Source organism: Poromitra crassiceps (assembly GCF_964638095.1).
Source record: "Poromitra crassiceps genome assembly, chromosome: 4".
Taxonomy (NCBI): domain Eukaryota; kingdom Metazoa; phylum Chordata; class Actinopteri; order Beryciformes; family Melamphaidae; genus Poromitra; species Poromitra crassiceps.
In genome coordinates, this window is record NC_139626.1 from 64461475 (window position 1) to 64479437 (window position 17963).

Here is a 17963-nt window from a genome sequence, read left to right on the forward strand (position 1 = left end):
AAATTACTCTCCCCATTGAACTCTCCCCAATGCAAAATTCAAACGGCTTTGCCACTAACATGACAGTAACAAAGGCAGATGTAACCAAATCTAACTGACATTACTATTGTGAACACAAAACAAAGAACACTTCTGATATGAGTGTTTTAGTCTGCAGATGAAACACAATGACACTTCCTTTTTTAAATACAAAAATGTGAAATTATTATCGCTTATCCGACAGGAGAAGCAGATATTTGTCGGTTATAGAAGTATTGGCTGAAAAAATCCGCCCCAAAATCTATAAAGTCTGAAGAACATAAGGGGGGAACCCCCCCCCCCCCCCCCCCCCCATTTGCAAAGTGAATTTTAAGCCCTGATGTATATGATGTATGTAACCTATGTTCTGTGTATATTATACTGTGATGATGCTATGCTACCGTCACCTATACTGCTTATATCTACTGTATATCATACACCTTATCATGTCCATATTTTTGACAAAACTGTCTATACTGCTTATATCGTTCCTGTAAATATCTGTTAGTTGAGCAGCATCGCACCAAGACAATTTCCTAGTATGTGAAAACATCTTGGTGAGTAAAATAATTCTGATTCTGATTCTAAAGCCTTTTGAGACATTGTGATAAGTGGCTATAAACATACAGTAACTGAACTAACTGAACTATTGTTTTTCATGTGAGAGTCAATTATTGATTATTGAGCAGTTATTGATGATTATTGGTCAGTTATTGATGATTATTGATCAGTTATTGATGAATGAATGATCTTCAGAGAAACTCACATGTGCTGTTTTCCTTGTCTTTGTTCATAAATTGTAACGTTAATCTGTAGTGTCATAGTTCAGACAGTGAGGCCCAGTTGTATTTTTGTGTGTGTCTTGGAAACCCATGAGGGTTGGGTACTGTTGAATGAATATGTGACACATTAATAAAATCAATCAATCAAAACTGTCACATTGTTGCAGTTAATGTGAATGACATCCCCATTATCTGTTTAGCTGCTGTATGATCTCCAACAGCAGTTATTTTCTGTAACTGACTCAACGATTATAGGAATATTATATCAGTTAATTTCCTATAGTAACTGACTCAATGATTATAGGAATATTATATCAGTTAATTTCCTATAGTAACTGACTGAATGATTATAGTAATAGTATAGCAGTTCCTATAGTAACTGACTGAATGAGTATAGGAATATTATATCAGTTAATTTCCTATAGTAACTGACTCAATGATTATAGGAATATTATATGAGTTAATTTCCTATAGTAACTGACTGAATGATTATATGAATATTATAGCAGTTAATTATACAGTAACTGACAGGTTAGGAAAAAATAAAAAGTGGCACGAGAACACAAGGTTTCTGGAGAGGAGCTGGACGTCGACCTATCTCTTATGCCTATAAACGTGTGCTCCACTCACACAGGGACATTCTTTTGCAGCCAAAAACACCAGATTCATCTCCGCACCCAGGATCACTGCCACACTGCAGTACTCCCCCCTGGCCAACAGGGTCACTGCCACACTGCAGTACTCCACTCTGGCCAACAGGATCACTGCCACACTGCAGTACTCCACTCTGGCCAACAGGATCACTGCCACACTGCAGTACTCCACTCTGGCCAACAGGATCACTGCCACACTGCAGTATTCTCCCCTGGTCAACAGGATCACTGCCACACTGCAGTACTCTCCCCTGGCCAACAGGATCACTGCCACACTGCAGTACTCTCCCCTGGTCAACAGGATCACTGCCACACTGCAGTACTCTCCCCTGGTCAACAGGATCACTGACACACTGCAGTACTCCACTCTGGCCAACAGGATCACTGGCACTGCAGTACTCCCACCTGGCCAACAGGGTCACTGCCACACTGCAGTACTCTCCCCTGGTCAACAGGATCACTGGCACTGCAGTACTCCCACCTGGCCAACAGGGTCACTGCCACACTGCAGTACTCTCCCCTGGTCAACAGGATCACTCCCACACTGCAGTACTCTCCCCTGGTCAACAGGATCACTGACACACTGCAGTACTCCACTCTGGCCAACAGGATCACTGCCACACTGCAGTACTCCCCCCTGGCCAACAGGATCACTCCCACACTGCAGTACTCTCCCATGGCCACTCAAATGAAAAGATGCCTGCTTAGTGCTACAAGTACATGGTATCTTCACTGAACCCCCCAGGATTGCCTTCACATGCAACCAAAATGTGAGAGACAGACTGGTCAAACCACACACTCTCCACACAACACACATTGATTCTCTGCCTCCAGTGGTGTAGTGGTCCCTGGAGAAGTGGGTAGACTGTAATTACACCCCTCCCAATATATTCACAATGAGGCAATATGGTGTTTCAGTAGCCCTTTTCCCACATGCGCTTTGTACCGCAAAATGACCGGAACGTGGTGTAATGCCTGCATGTGAGAAAGGCGCCGTGCCGGTATAAGCGCGACCCCGTCGTCCCCGACATTTCACCAGTTTCGAGCCAGTCAGAAGAGCGGTATGCTCTTAAGGGGACGCAAGTGGAAACGGGTCCAGTCATTTTCCGCGACAGCGGTCCTTCAATCATGGGCGAAGTGTAGCCTACACACGTTGCTTAATGTTCCAGCGGGCATAATCTAATCATTCGCGCACATTAAAGCAAACTGGCGAAATTATCTTGTGATAGTCTAATAAGAGCAGTATGTCAGCTTGCTGATTTCCGAAGGCAAGCCGGACACATCAAACGAAGCCAGTCTGTAAAAAGTGCTTCAACGCGACACAGGTGAGCGGATAAACATCGAACCAGCAACTATTTCTCTCAGACACGGATCCCAACTTCTTCAAAGTGCATCATCTAATCATTCGCGCACATCAAAGCAAACTACTTCCACACATTTCGCTTCATGCATTTGCTTTCTCTACATACATAGGCTACAAGCGTTGGGCAGCTTGCCTTGGAAGCCTCTGCCATTCTCGCTTTGTCTGTCCTGTGTCAGGCTGCTGCAAAGTACGGAGTGAAGTTTTGCCGACCCCCCAAATAAGCTCCCCCCTCCCCCCTCCCCCCGTCCCCCAACATACCGGCTATTTGACGACTAGATTCCCATATGCGCGCGCTAAGGTGTGAAGGGAAATTCAGGGAAATGTCCGATATTGACTTACAGGTAATTTTCCGGTACGCATGTGGGAAAAGGGCTAGTCAGAGATGACTGAGTTTCTTTTATCAACATTCACCTGCTGTCATGTATGATTTTTTTAAACACAATATTAGCAAAATACAGCCATGCCAGTATAGCAGAGAGGAATGACAAAGAATATTTCTCATACTGTGGCATTGTGTGGCAAACTGGCAATGCACCCTTGTTCATGTTTCACCTTAAACACACACACACACACACACACACACACACACACACTGGTGAAAGTGGGCCGGAACCGTCCGGTGCGCAGTTCCGGTAAGACTTTTGGTGCCTGAACGCCGTTGGGGGAAGACATGCAGCTCCCTGTCAATCAAAATCCGATTGCTGCAGAGTGCAGTCGATCCATAATTTCCAACAAGGAAATGCATGGCTGACGTTATGTCATTACTAATAAACAACAGTCTCTCTCATAAATTACTTCTAAATTGTTCCGTGTTTTAGACCTGGCTGTCAGTGGTTTTTAATCCATGCTGTGTAGGCTGATTTGTGCTTCCAGCACGCAGCTCCTGAATGCCGCTGCTGCTGCTGCACTGGGCTATGTCAAGTCTAGTCTCGCTTGCGGCTTGCCTCCGCTCCGCCAACAATAAAGTTCCCCCAGGATTGCACGAGTGTAGTTCCCAAGCAAGCAGAAACGGTAATATTTCCAACCACTGAGAGGCAGCGATGTGCCGCAAGGCATGGGTTTACTTTGTGGCAATTGTGGGGCGAGTAACAGCAGGCTGGAGGAGGCGCAGTGAAATCGAGTGATACACACACAGTGAAGTGCCAGCGCTGCGTGATTTCTAACCCCACATAGGATAAGCAATAACCACGCCCTGTGGCGCCGGGATTGGCCAGGAGCAACACTGGAGGGCACGCAGCCCAGCGATTTCATGAACCAACTGAACGGACAGCGATTTAACGCGATTTAACAGGCGTGTTAACGTGAAATGGATGGCGGTAGGCAACTCTTGTCCAATCAAATTACTCGGCCGGAACTAACTGTTATATAAAGGTGCATTTGATTTATTGTTCCCGGACATTTTGCGACCAAATGCACCTACTTTATTAATGCAATTTGCACCGGGCAGCGGGCAAGGATGGATAATAAACGAGCCCAACATGTTTGCCATTGTTTTCAGAACAAAAGGAGCAGAAACATGCAACGAACAATAACTCAAATGTTTAAGAGGAAGGAGAGAGATAAAGAAGCAGATAACACATTGTAGGATACATTTTGAGATATTTTATTTGACTAATAATCTGTTCATTAATTTATCTGCCCACTGTTCTGACAATTCAAAGACAGAGACTGTTTGACTGTTGATGAATTTAGTTGTAAATGTTATTCTAATTGAATTAAAACAGTTGAGGGCCAGAGGGAGGAAGAGGAGACTCAACAAGAAGCAGCAGGTCCCTCCTCAGAAGAAAGAACAGGCGATGGGGGTGGGAGGAGAACAATATGAAACGATGAAGGTTGGGGTAGTAACCTATAGTTCCTGCAAGAAATTCAAACCACTTTCACCCCTGCACACACACACATTATCCTCTTCCACACATCATAACTGTTTAATAAATCAATCATTTTAAATAAATCACACTTTTTTTCAACAGTGTTACAACTATCCCCATCCCTGTCAGCCATTCTTTAGCTGTTGTAAAGCTGTATGATGGTTTGAGTTTGGCAGGGCATGGAGGGACAGACGGTCCTGGGTCCAAAACTGCATCTAATCTGGTGATTAGTTTATATTCTGCTTTTAATGGCAGTCAACAGCCCAATAAGCCCTATATATTAACACTATGTGGAACATAGTGTAACGGGCGGGACTCGCCCGTGTAGTGGGGGTGCGTACTTATCTTTACTCTGGACGGCCGAGAATACAAAAGGGTCCTAGCCCTTGCCCCCGACTCAATTCACCTCTTAAATATCCTGTACGTCTTCGGAGTAACATGAGTTGGGCCCCAGGAGTTTACATGAATCACGGCGACAACCTAGGGTGTGTGTGTGTGTGTGTGTCAATAAGGTGGTGTGACCTCCCTCATACACCTCCCTCCCATGCGACTCTACAGCGATACGTGAGATGCCCCCACTCCAGAGAAGATACCTTAGTGAACTCTTCATACACACAAGAATGGACCTGTAGTCAGTCTTATCACTTTTAAAGGGAATTATTATTTATTTTCTTTGGTTTGTGTTCCCTTATGTAAATTAGATAATAAAATAAAGTTATTTCAATTCAGTTATTTCAGTTCAGTTATTTCAGTTCAGTTATTTTCACAAACATTCAATAACCAAAACCACATTAAACGTTCAGCCAAAATATTCACCTTCAGTTAAAGCAGCTACGAGCAACTTTTTCGATTGTTATTAAACAGTATAAATTTAATATCAATGCATCACATCTTACCTCTAATAGTCGACGAGAGCAACGCAGAGTAGTCTCGCTTGAACCCCGAGTGAATCGGCCAGTGTTAGCAAAGAGCATGGAAGGAAAGAGAGGAAACTCCGGCCATTTTTGGAAACAGAATGCGCCTCGCAGTGGTCAGCTGCGGTAGCGCGGGCCCCTATAATCAGCCTCTCTAAACAGTAACTCAACGGGAGAACACTCTAAATTTCGTGGATTCACATCTTTTCTGGGCGTACTGTAAATCTTGATTGAAGTGGTGTAGTGCAGGGATGTAAAACAACAACCATATTGTGGAAACTAAGCAAAATTTTTCGTTTTTTTCTTTTAGTTTTTTCAAGATAAATAGTAAATGCAAAGGACCCGAGGTTAAAACCACGGCAACACACTTCTGACGGAGTGGACGACAGCCGCATTAGCTATTTATCTTGAAAAAACTAAACAAAGAAAACGAAACAGTTTGCTTAGTTTCCACAATATGGTTGTTGTTTTACATCCCTGCACTACACCACTTCAGTCAAGATTTACAGTACGCCCAGAAAAGATGTGAATCCACGAAATTTAGAGTGTTCTCCCGTTGAGTTACTGTTTAGAGAGGCTGATTATAGGGGCCCGCGCTACCGCAGCTGACCACTGCGAGCCTGTGCGAGGTTCTTTTGGCGCTGTCACGCTTCCAAAAATAAAAAATGGCGGAGGCTGCTGGGCGCTGATGTTGCAATGGGGCAATATGGAGCTTTCAGTTCTTTCCATAAAAGTTCTTTGGTGTTAGTGTGTCTGTAGCCAGGGCAGATCAGGAAGTGAAATGAAACGGTTTGCAGCAGCCACTTCGGCCATAACCACAAAATAACTTCCAAAAAACCTGTTAGAATATAACGAGAGATGTTCCCGCGAGTATGCGTGGCGTTCACATTGTTTATGTTATGTTGCTAGGCAGCGCAAACGGCGTTGGAAGGCAGCTGCGTTTCACTTCCTTGTTTCACTTCCTTGTTTCACTTCCGGGTTACCCGGTCCGGTCGCTCTAGAGAGCCCCCTGTTGGCGCGAGTTTAGGCAGACTATAGACTTAATAATCACCTAAGGGAGCAATCTCAGATACACACGGCTTTGGTCTCGTCGACTATTAGAGGTAAGATGTGATGCATTGATATTAAATTTATACTGTTTAATAACAATCGAAAAAGTTGCTCGTAGCTGCTTTAAACAACAAAAAAAAACAGGATTATTTTATAACCCAAATTATTCTTAGTTAACTCTTGTTTTATGTTAACCGTATACCCGTTGTTATTTTCCAAAGAAAATGAAATCCTTATTTCAACAGTACTTCCTACCTCTTATTCTGGCAACATCTAGGTCAAAGTGCATTTATAAAATAAATGGATAATTACTCTTTAGTTTATCTTTCAATCAAACAGTCTCAGAAATAAACAAACAAACAAAATGGTACCTGTGAGTCACCTCTATCAGGGCCAGGCGAAGACGCAGTGTCACTGGTTGGCAGGGATATTAACTTGACGTCCTCACGCAAAACGATGCACTGAATGCGCCTGTGTGCACGCGCACGGCGGCACGGTCTCCACGACAACGTCACACGCGACAGTCCTCTCGTCAATGTTCCCTCGCGCACGCGCAGCTACACCCGTCTCGCTCTAACAGGTGAATGTCTCTCTTTAAACGAATCCTCTTCTTGAACAGAAACAAAGGTCCTCCTCTTCTCCGAAACGAGCGACCAGGTTAAACAGACACAGAACTCAACGCAGTTCTTCTCTCAGCTTGACTGGCGAAGCAACTCCACGCAGTTCTCTCTCTCGCCCCGTCTTGACAGGCAGTGTCAAGCAGTGAAATCCTCCAACATTGAACGTGCACAAAACTACAGCCCCGCTCGAGACACAGATCAAAAGCCCCTTTTCTCCCGTGCGGGCAGCGCAGCAGCGGGTTAAAACCTTACAGTCTATGGTTAAAACCAAGGGGCAAACCCGCCCCCTTTCGCCTGGGGACGCGGAAGTCTTTATTTAAGCTGTAATTCCTCAAATGGCCACTTGCGGCAGGGCTCAGTAGCCGCAAAACGCGACTATTTCACTCGAGTACCTCTCCCATCATAGTCGCGCTCGCCCGACCCCTTTATCGAGGGAAAGTTGCACATTTAGCGATCTACAAGCTTCAAACATGCACCAATCACTAATATAAACTACGCACCTTGTTGCCACGGATGTTGTCGAGCAGGCCGCGCTGAGGCCGCGCTTTGTTAACTCGTATTTTAAGAAAGTTTGGGTTATTTGTGTGTCCGGAAACATTATTTTCCCTTCTCCAACGACTCTTCTTCTTTTTTGCTGCTCACCGGTTCAACTGCTCAACTGCGCCACCGCATCATGGGGTATGACTGACAGAACGACACAGGGCAAACCCCATACTTGACACATGATATAATACCCCATGATGCGGTGGCGCAGTTGAGCAGTTGAACCGGTGCAGCAAAAAAGAAGAAGAGTCGTTGGAGAAGGGAAAATAATGTTTCCGGACACACAAATAACCCAAACTTTCTTAAAATACGAGTTAACAAAGCGCGGCCTCAGCGCGGCCTGCTCGACAACATCCGTGGCAACAAGGTGCGTAGTTTATATTAGTGATTGGTGCATGTTTGAAGCTTGTAGATCGCTAAATGTGCAACTTTCCCTCGATAAAGGGGTCGGGCGAGCGCGACTATGATGGGAGAGGTACTCGAGTGAAATAGTCGCGTTTTGCGGCTAGGGCTCAGTAGTCCCGTTGTTCCTGTTTAAATGCCCAACTTCTAACTGTAATTAAACATATTACAGCCCGGTCTTTTACACGGTTTTGGTCTATATAGCTGATTTCACCTTTTCATAACATGTGTGGGGGGGGATATATTTGGGAACTCGCCCGTTTACATTTGATAAGGGTTTAAAGTTATGCATAATTGAAGGCGTGTCGGAGTGAGTGAGCGCTGCTCTGCTGGAGAAGAGCCTGGTGACACGAGGTTAGCTCTGCTGCCACAGCACAGTCCAGCCTGTTTGCTACACGGCCATCACGGTCCACGGGCACCACAGAGCTGCACCGCAAGTTATCTGGACTGCTGACCCGAAACACCAACCGTTGATAATTACAGTACGGGTCAGAGGGATTTGAAACAAAGCGTTCTGGGCACAGCTGGTCGTGACATCAATCTGTACCAGATGGCCGATGTCTATTTGGAGATTTTTAAGGAAGGGTAGGCTACTGTGGCTAACAATAGGCTAATTGTCTGACCTGGTGGTCGCGTTTGTGGTGTTGCGGTCTTTTTGTCAATATTATACAGTAAATATGTTTTCTTGCGATGCAGTTGGTTGTATTAACCGTACCTCAAAGAAAGGTGGTTTCCACTTTTTTTCGGTGAGTGAATGAAGTCGGTGGTCACTGCTAACGTTGTACCATGGACTGTATACATTCTGTGCTAATAATGCTAGCATAATAACATCCTTTTCACACACACACTGAATATACCGAAATGCTAGATTTGATCATGGACTTAACGCTAATGTTAATCAAAAACGGCCACACTCATAACGGTAAGGTGTGTTTGACCTAATTGAAATATTAACGTTAATGCACTCATTTCAGCATGGTTACAGATGTGACCTATTTAACGCCAGCTAGCTACAGTAGATTTTTGGAGGCGTTAATGTGAATGTCATGACCTAGTGAGCGTAGTATTATACTGTATATTATACATAATCCAGATACCTAGCTATAGCTAGACGTTAAGAGGTTAACGTGAATGCGACTGAGACCTGACATTACTGGCTTGATATCATATTCCAGATGCAACCTAGCTAGATGTTAAGCTCCACACTGCTGTATGAGTACAATCAAATGTATCAAGCCTTGATATCATATTCCAGATCCAACCTAGCTAGCTAGATGTTAAGAGGTAGGAATATACCGAAATGCTAGACTTGATCGTGGACTTAATGTTAATCAAAAACGGCCACACTCATAACGTTAAGGTGTGTTTGACCTAGCTAGAAATATTAACGTTAATGCACTCGCATTTCAGCGTGGTTACAGATGTAGCTGACGCTAGCTAGCTACAGTAGATTTTGGAGGCTATAGCGTTAACGTGAATGTCATGACCTAGTGAGCGTAGTGTTATACTGTATATTATACATAATCCAGATCATATTCCAGATGCAACCTAGCTAGATGTTAAGCTCCACACTGCTGTATGAGTACAATCAAATGTATCAAGCCTTGATATCATATTCCAACGTGAATTCAGCTGAGGGGTTCGCTCCAGAACGAGACTGTTGCATTCAATATTTGTACACGTTACTGTGCAGTAGTTAGTGCAGGCTAGTTAATTGTTGGAAGTAAGGTTTTTGAATTCCAAAAGGCTCACAGCACATGTTGTTTCTGACTTGGATTGATTAATCAAAATTTTCAAAATCTTTACTACTGTACTGTCCATTAACTCATTGAGTGCCAATGACGACTATCGTCGTCAATTCAAATAGTAACGTAGAGTGCCAATGACGACTAAAGTCGTCAATTGCGTTTTTTGACGGTGGGACGTGGATCAAAGCCTGATGCATCTCCTGTAAAAATATGGGGGATGTCGAATGTGTAGAAGCTATTTTACAGACCCATTAGGTGGCGACAGTGCTCTCCAGATTAGAGAAAGGTGAGGAAAAAACAGAGAAGAAGTCATGGGGAAACGGAAACGGCATCGGTATGCATCGATATGCATGAAGCATAACGTTAGCTGTGCCTGTGAACAGCAGCCAATCTGCTGCCACAATTGAGTCCCTCCGTCTCCGCTGCGATAGCCCCTCCACATGATTAGTTGCTGACACCAGCGTCTTTCTGAAAAGTTACATTATTCTCAGCTGGAAGCCGGCGACAAAAACGGCGGAACGCTGTGAAAAAGCTGGGCATAGCGCACTTTTCAGTGCAGAGCAAACGCAGCAGAGAGCCACCAGAGACACTCCCACGGAGGAGGAGGGGGGTGGGGCACGCAGGGCAGCATACAACACAGACCCAGACAGCAGGCTCGATGGACAGATTGGTAACAAACACAAGCTAGAATATCTGATGCCCACCAGCAGTAAATCAAGACCAGCAAGAAGGTGTAGGGTCTGCGCACGCAGGGGCCAGCGCTGCTGGTTGCAGCTAAAAAATATTATTTTGCCAAACAAAATTCCTTTCTTTTCGCTGTTTTATTGAAGGAAATTATTTTTGAGGTGTCACTACATCAGAAAATATTAGCTTCAGAGTCAGTGATGTGCTTGAAATGCTTCATTTCACAAAAGGCTCATTATCTTTGCTTCTAGTTTGAAACGTCTGTTTTTGGTGAAACCAACCTATCTTCTACTGCTGATAACTAAAGAACGGAAAATGATATCAATAAACTTTTTTTTGCTGATGATACAATAGAGTCTCATCGTTCTTTGGGCGTGTTCAGTGTTTACATAGTAATATCACACAATATTCTGTGGGCCTCAAGAAATCACTGAAAACGCTCTGAAAGGGCTGGCACTGGGAGCATCCGTTTTCCAAAAGTGGCTGGCACTCAATGAGTTAATGACATCAGGTGACAAGCTGAAATGTCAATTCTTATAGCAAATCTAGGTAAATTTCAGACTTTAACGTAGTGTCCCGTCTTGTCTGAGGTGAATGCAAGTTACCTATATTTTTCAATCCTGTCTTTGAATAAAAGTTGTACATTGTGTTATACTTGAAAACCATGTCTCTGCTCCCTTATTTGTGTTCACAATTACAACAAATCTGTATGGTTTATCTGTTGGCATTAAACCGTGGTATTTCCTTGGGTGATATTCCATATTTGTCATTAAACCTAGCTGTTCACATCTGCATTTTCTACAAATTGGGCTAAATTTGCAATGATAAATCAAAGCCACGTGAGATATCACAAGTACATTTATTAAAACACAAAACAAAATAAAATGCAAAGAGAGGTTTCCTTCTCTAACTATTGGTGCTTTCACAAAATATTTACACAATGAGATTTTTTTATAAATAATCAATAACGTGGATAATGATGATGACATCTGCAGCTGCTGGACGAGAGACAGAAGACCAGTCCACTTGAAGGAGATCCACAAGACCTTCCAGCACGCCACAATGACACACTCACCTAAGATAAACGCTGCTGTAGGAGTAAAAAAAATACAATGTATGCTTCAGGGAATGATGTGAAAAAGTGACATAATGGGGTGGTTATACATTGATTCACGTTAATGTTGTTTCACAGTACTGTAGCTAATATCTGGCCATAATTCTGCAATTGCCCACTATATGCTTAGTACATTATAATAGCGATAATATCAATATCAGATCAATCTTTGGTTAAACTTTTATTGTAGTTTCGTGTTAATTTAGCCTACCTCAACGTAACGTGAATGTGGAACGACGACTCTTCACCTCCTCACGGGCCCGACCGGAGCAAGGAGAACAGAAGTGGATGTAGCCTGTTAGCTAGCTTGCTAGCAGTCTGACCTAGCTTCAGTTAGCTTGAAGAGAACTGGCGTGTGACAAACACGCCCACTGCCATGGGCGTGTTTGCACTGGCGTGGGCGTGTTTGTCACCGCGTAAGATCACCCCCATAGGTTATGCTAATCGGTGCTCATCTCACGCTCCACCCTCTCAACCCCCACCTTCGCACTAAAACCAAAATGGCAACGTCCAGCTCGTGTATGACTTGAACTCAATTCAGAAGAAGAAATTCAATGGGGTAACGAGTAACGACGTCCATTATTTTTACAGTCTATGGTTAAAACTCACAGACAGTCCACAAGTGCGGTGGCGGCGGCTCCTTTGATATCAGGACGAAAACGGTTTTCTAGCTCAAAACCCGCATGAAACTCCGCGAGTTACTCCTAAATCAACTCTCCTCTTTAACGTGATGACCACCAGTGCTTTCCAACACACTGGCTGGGGAATATCACCAAAATGTAGCTTTTAAAATAATTATTGAGACTCTCCGTTTCTCATGCGACCGCTCTCGTTTTGTCATCAGCGCGCTCTCTCGCTTCCGCTTCCTCTCGGGCTATTCACGGCTGCCCAGAGAATACAGCGCCCCCCACTGGACAACTCAAGAGTCTCTCCCCGTCACATAGCTTTAAGTGGTTAGATCTGTTGCGTAACCTGGCTTTTTTTCCCCAGACACCCCAAAATCACAGACCATGTTCACTGATGACCACTAGGTGGCGGCCTCTCACAGATAATCCACTTCAGATTTAGCAGCGGTGGGATTTTTCACTCTGTCAGGGATTTGGGATGTCAAATTCCTAATAGGAGATTACTGCTGAATAATGAATTGTTATTTCTGATTAAGAAGCTTAAGAGTTAAGAGTTTCTCTATTTAATGTTATTTTTCATTATAAATTAGAAAACATGAAAGAAAAAGTATAAAGAAAATGTATAGTGAATATGAACCTGAAGGATTATGAGATGAGGAAATGCATTAAACCTTTGGGTTTATAAAAGCTGTTGGATCAGCTCAAAACGTGCTGCTCTGGCGAGGCTTTTGTTCCTTTATTGAGTTTTTGTTTGTGCAACCATCAAATAAACAGACAGCAACAAAACAGCAGCATGCTTACAAGTCTCCATTAAGGAAGAAGGGCCTATACAAATCCACTATCTTGAAATGTATATATCAGTAGTCCATAATTCATTTTCCACTGTGTCAGAAATCATCAATTTCTTCCATTTACGAACAAAAACATTTTCTCTAACTCTAAGCTGATGATAGGTCATTTTTCAATTGTATAAATCTATCATTTTTTAACCATTGTTCTATAGTAGGGGATTTAGGCTTACACCAATTTCTTGTCATTGCCTTCTTGCTTGTGATCAATAATATATTTGTTAAATATCTAACATTGTCAATGACACAATCCTTTATTCCAAGGCATTTGCACTTCCTAAGTCTGTCATTCTCATTCTTTTTCTTATCAAGGACCCCTGTAGTTTAGTCCCCATAGACCCTCACTTTGAGTCTCTGAATTCAGAGTTCTCTCTGTATTGTATGTAGAGGAGATAAGAGAGAAACTAGGATCAGAACACTCATTCTCCTACATTCTAGAACTGTGTTAACTTTGAAATGAATCACAGCACCTTTTGCACAGGCCAGGTGGGCGGGCGAGGCCGCGTTACGCCCCGGTCACACTGCAGCGACTTTTCTCACGTGTGCCTGCTGTCGCTGCCGCCCATTCATTTTGTATTGGATACATCGCCAGGTATCCCAGCATGCTTTGCAAGGCGATGAGCGGTGGACGGCAGCGGCTAGAGGAGGGGACTATTTGAAATTGACCAGTTAAACACGGAAAGACAGGAAGACAGCCAATCAAGCTGCAGCATGAAGTAACCAGCAGGCGACAGCAGGCGTCTACATGTGAAAAAGGTTGTCGCAGTGTGGCCGGGGCGTTAACGGCCGAGCTGCGTATTTGAGCCCGCGTATCGGGCGATGCTGCGTCTGCGAGTCCACAAAGCAGGAAGACAGCGTTGGACAGGAAGCACCTGCAACTGTCATGGCGGGAAATGTTGCCGATACTTCCACTCTGGACGAGCCAACGACTTCAACAAAGAGGAAAGTGAACACCCACAGAGAACCTGCAGGGGGCAGCAGCCTACATAGACAGCAGCTAACTGAACACACACACAGAGAACCTGCAGGAGGCAGCAGCCTACATAGACAGCAGCTAACTGAACACACACACAGAGAACCTGCAGGAGGCAGCAGCCTACATAGACAGCAGCTAACTGAACACACACACACAGAGAACCTGCAGGAGGCAGCAGCCTACATAGACAGCAGCTAACTGAACACACACACAGAGAACCTGCAGGAGGCAGCAGCCTACATAGACAGCAGCTAACTGAACACACACACAGAGAACCTGCAGGGGGCAGCAGCCTACATAGACAGCAGCTAACTGAACACACACACAGAGAACCTGCAGGAGGCAGCAGCCTACATAGACAGCAGCTAACTGAACACACACACACAGAGAACCTGCAGGAGGCAGCAGCCTACATAGACAGCAGCTAACTGAACACACACACACAGAGAACCTGCAGGGGGCAGCAGCCTACATAGACAGCAGCTAACTGCGGGCCACCGAGCTGCATATGACAATGGGCGGCATAAATGAGCGAGGAGGAGGAGGAGGGGAAGGAGGAAGGTGACGATGCACGGACGGGAGGCTATAGAAAGGAGCGCTCAATTTAATTTAGTAATAATAGTCATACTCTCACGACTATAATAAGGTGAGGGGTTCTGGGCGGGGCGCGCGCATGCCAGTTGAGCAGGCGAGCACACATCGTGTGTGAGCTGTGTCCACAAGCACAGGGCGAGCAGGCGAAGCACACAAAGCAGGCGAAGCATGTACATTTCTACTAGTAATAATAATAATGATAATAAAAATTGTGTAATAATAATGTAGCGCTACCCGAGTGAGAGTTGAATCCAGGATCTGGCTCCTCAGACCTGCAACCACAAGACTTAACCACTCAGCTGAAGGGCCAGACTGGAAGCTGAGTGCTAGTGAAGCAGTGCCTCTGAGATGAAAGCCTACAATAATAATGAAGTTGAACAATTCATCAATTTGCTTTAGAGACGCCCTAGAACCACCTTAAGGACCCTGGTCTACACACTCCACGTCCAGAACCACCTTAAGGACCCTGGTCTACACACTCCACGTCCAGAACCACTGCCTCTGTATTGCTAACCTGATGCTGATCATGACCTCATGATCTCGCTTGAATCCAGCTGCCTCGCAAGGTTAATGTATAGCCTATCACAGAATGTTGTTAATTGTTTCCGGTGAGGCTTTTATTTTGAAAACCATGAGCGGATGTGGTAGTGATGTTACCACCCTGGGTAACTTGACACGGCTCTGCCCTTCTCTCCCTCCCATTCACGCAGCCTTCAGTCCGCTGTCTGCAGCACGGGAGGCAGCATCTCTCTGCTCTCACACTGTGGGGAACATGCGTCCTGCGAGCTGGAACTGCGTGTGGGTGTGGCTCTGCTGGCTCAGCCTGCCGGGGTCGCACGCTCTGGAGCTGGATGGACTTTTCAGGTTCGGCTCTGAGGCCGGGGACCAGGCTCTCCAGCCCGGGTCAGACTCCACGGCCGAGCTGCCTCTGGACCAGCCGCTCTACTTCTACGACGACTCCTTCCACAAAGTCTATGTGAGTTTAGCCAAACTGTTTTACTCTGAGAGGATACAGCAGGTTGCAACATGGAGGCAGTGGAGACAGGCAGTGGAGACAGGCGGTGGAGACAGGCGGTGGAGACAGGCGGTGGAGACAGGCGGTGGAGACAGGCGGTGGAGACAGGCAGTGGAGACAGGCGGTGGAGACAGGCGGTGGAGACAGGCGGTGGAGACAGGCGGTGGAGACAGGCAGTGGAGACAGGCGGTGGAGACAGGCGGTGGAGACAGGCAGTGGAGACAGGCAGTGGAGACAGGCAGTGGATGGGCACTTATGTCTTAAGGTTTTATATAAGATAAATAGAGTCTTCAGTCTGCATGAAGATTTTCCTTTGCCTTCTCTCTCCCCCTCTCTCTCCCCATCTCTCCCCTCTCTCCATCTCTCTCTCCCCCCCTCTCTCTCCACATCTCTCTCTCCCTCTCTCCCCCTCTCTCTCTCTCGCTCCCTCTCTCTCTCTCTCTCGCTCCCTCTCTCTCCACATCTCTCTCCCCCTCTCTCTCTCCCTCTCTCCCCCTCTCTCTCTCTCCCTCTCTCCCCTCTCTCTCTCGCTCCCTCTCGCTCTGCACTTTACTTTAAAAGTTGTTCTCAAACTTTGTCATACCAAAGAGGACCCATAATTTTCACGAGACTTTGTATAGACCAAATCAGCGGGATGTTTACATTTACTTCCGGGTACCCCTGAGGTCCACACATTATAATGGCGGTGGACGGCACAAACTGACGTGTTGAAGACAAAAACAGACAAAGAAGACAAAAATGGTTCGTCCGTGTTGTGTTGTTGTTTAATATCATTCATAACAACACTTTCACTAACGTTAGTGGAGACCAGACTAGCTAATTTACCTGTTGGACCAGACCAGAGTAGACTTGAAGCTAAATTAAATTAACTTGGCGTCAGTAGCTCTGTCTGTAATAACCTCGCGTCACCAGGCTCTTCTCACGAGTCTGCAAAAAAACAGCGAGTTTGACAGACAAACAAACTTTATTAGCTAGCTAACACTACATAAAACAAACACAGAAGAAAGGCTAGATACGTCGGACAAGCATGTTTACCAACCGTTTAACCATTTAAATTGAAAGTAGTCGGCCGAAAACAGCGAGAGGGTTTGACAGCATTTATTTGACAACACGCACATTTAAACCTGCCGCCTTCCCCAAGTGGTACCCGGAAGTAAATTTGTTTACATGGTGACGTCACGGTGATTTGGTCTATTGTAGGTAGGTAGATAATAGAGGCTCTCAGAACAGTTATTGTTCTATATCCTCTAACTGTGTTCCCTTGTTGTGAATGAATTCATGCTGAAGTTTAACAAGTCATCAAGTGTTTGTCGGGGACCCCCTGGAAGGACCCCTGGGGGTCCCTGGACCCCATGTTGAGAACCGCTGCTCTAAAAGATGTTCTGATGATCATCTGCTGGTGATCTTCATAAGCTTGGAATGCGTTTTTACAAACACATTTTAGCTGTGTGGTTCTGCTCAATGTGAGTTTGGTTTTGGTGCTGGTGTTATGCCGAATTCTGCATCCCCACCTCACAGGAGGCAGGAGCACATTGTAATGATTTCTACATCAACATACTAACAATATATAAACAGTATATCATCAGGATGTCATCTTCTTTGTGGGATCAATGATGAGAATGAAATGATCTGACATCTGAAGTTTATGAACGTTATGTCACCATATTTTGGGCTCTTTCAACTTTAACTAAATCGGAGTAGTGAGCTGTTGGATGGGAGTCTCCCCTGGGTTGTGGGGGGTGATTTTAATGCTTAGAATCCTGGTGGAGGTGACCTCCAGGCCTGGGGGTCTGTGGGGTACTTTCCAGTATGAGATTTGCATCCCCCCGTTTCAAGGCAGCCCAAAAATATGTTGAGGATGCAACTCTGGGTGGGGATGCAGAATTCAGCATAACACTAGCATAACACATTATTTTCCTGTGGATCAGATCAGATCACATCACACCACATCACATCACATCACATCGGCTCATTCGGAGTCATTTTGGGCTAAATGTGGCTAAATTGTTTTTTTTTTAATAATGTGACTTGTTGAGAGTGACATCTGCTGGAATGTGACTTAATTAAACACAGATGAGCCTTTCATCTCACACACACACACACACACACACACACACACACACACACACACACACACACACACAC

The 17963-nt window shown here is 45.0% G+C and overlaps 1 protein-coding gene across 1 annotated transcript in view; it reads left to right on the forward strand.

Moving 5' to 3' along the window:
* Positions 1–890: 890 nt before the first annotated feature.
* The window catches only part of LOC310775906 (nidogen-1-like), a gene marked incomplete at both ends in the record, with an annotated part of 144759 nt that continues 127686 nt past the window's right edge, over positions 891–17963 (forward strand). Inside the window, 4 exon segments of the mRNA XM_083636030.1 lie at positions 891–896; positions 1435–1840; positions 1909–2119; positions 15590–15779. Coding sequence (XP_083492156.1) covers positions 891–896; positions 1435–1840; positions 1909–2119; positions 15590–15779 — 813 coding nt within the window.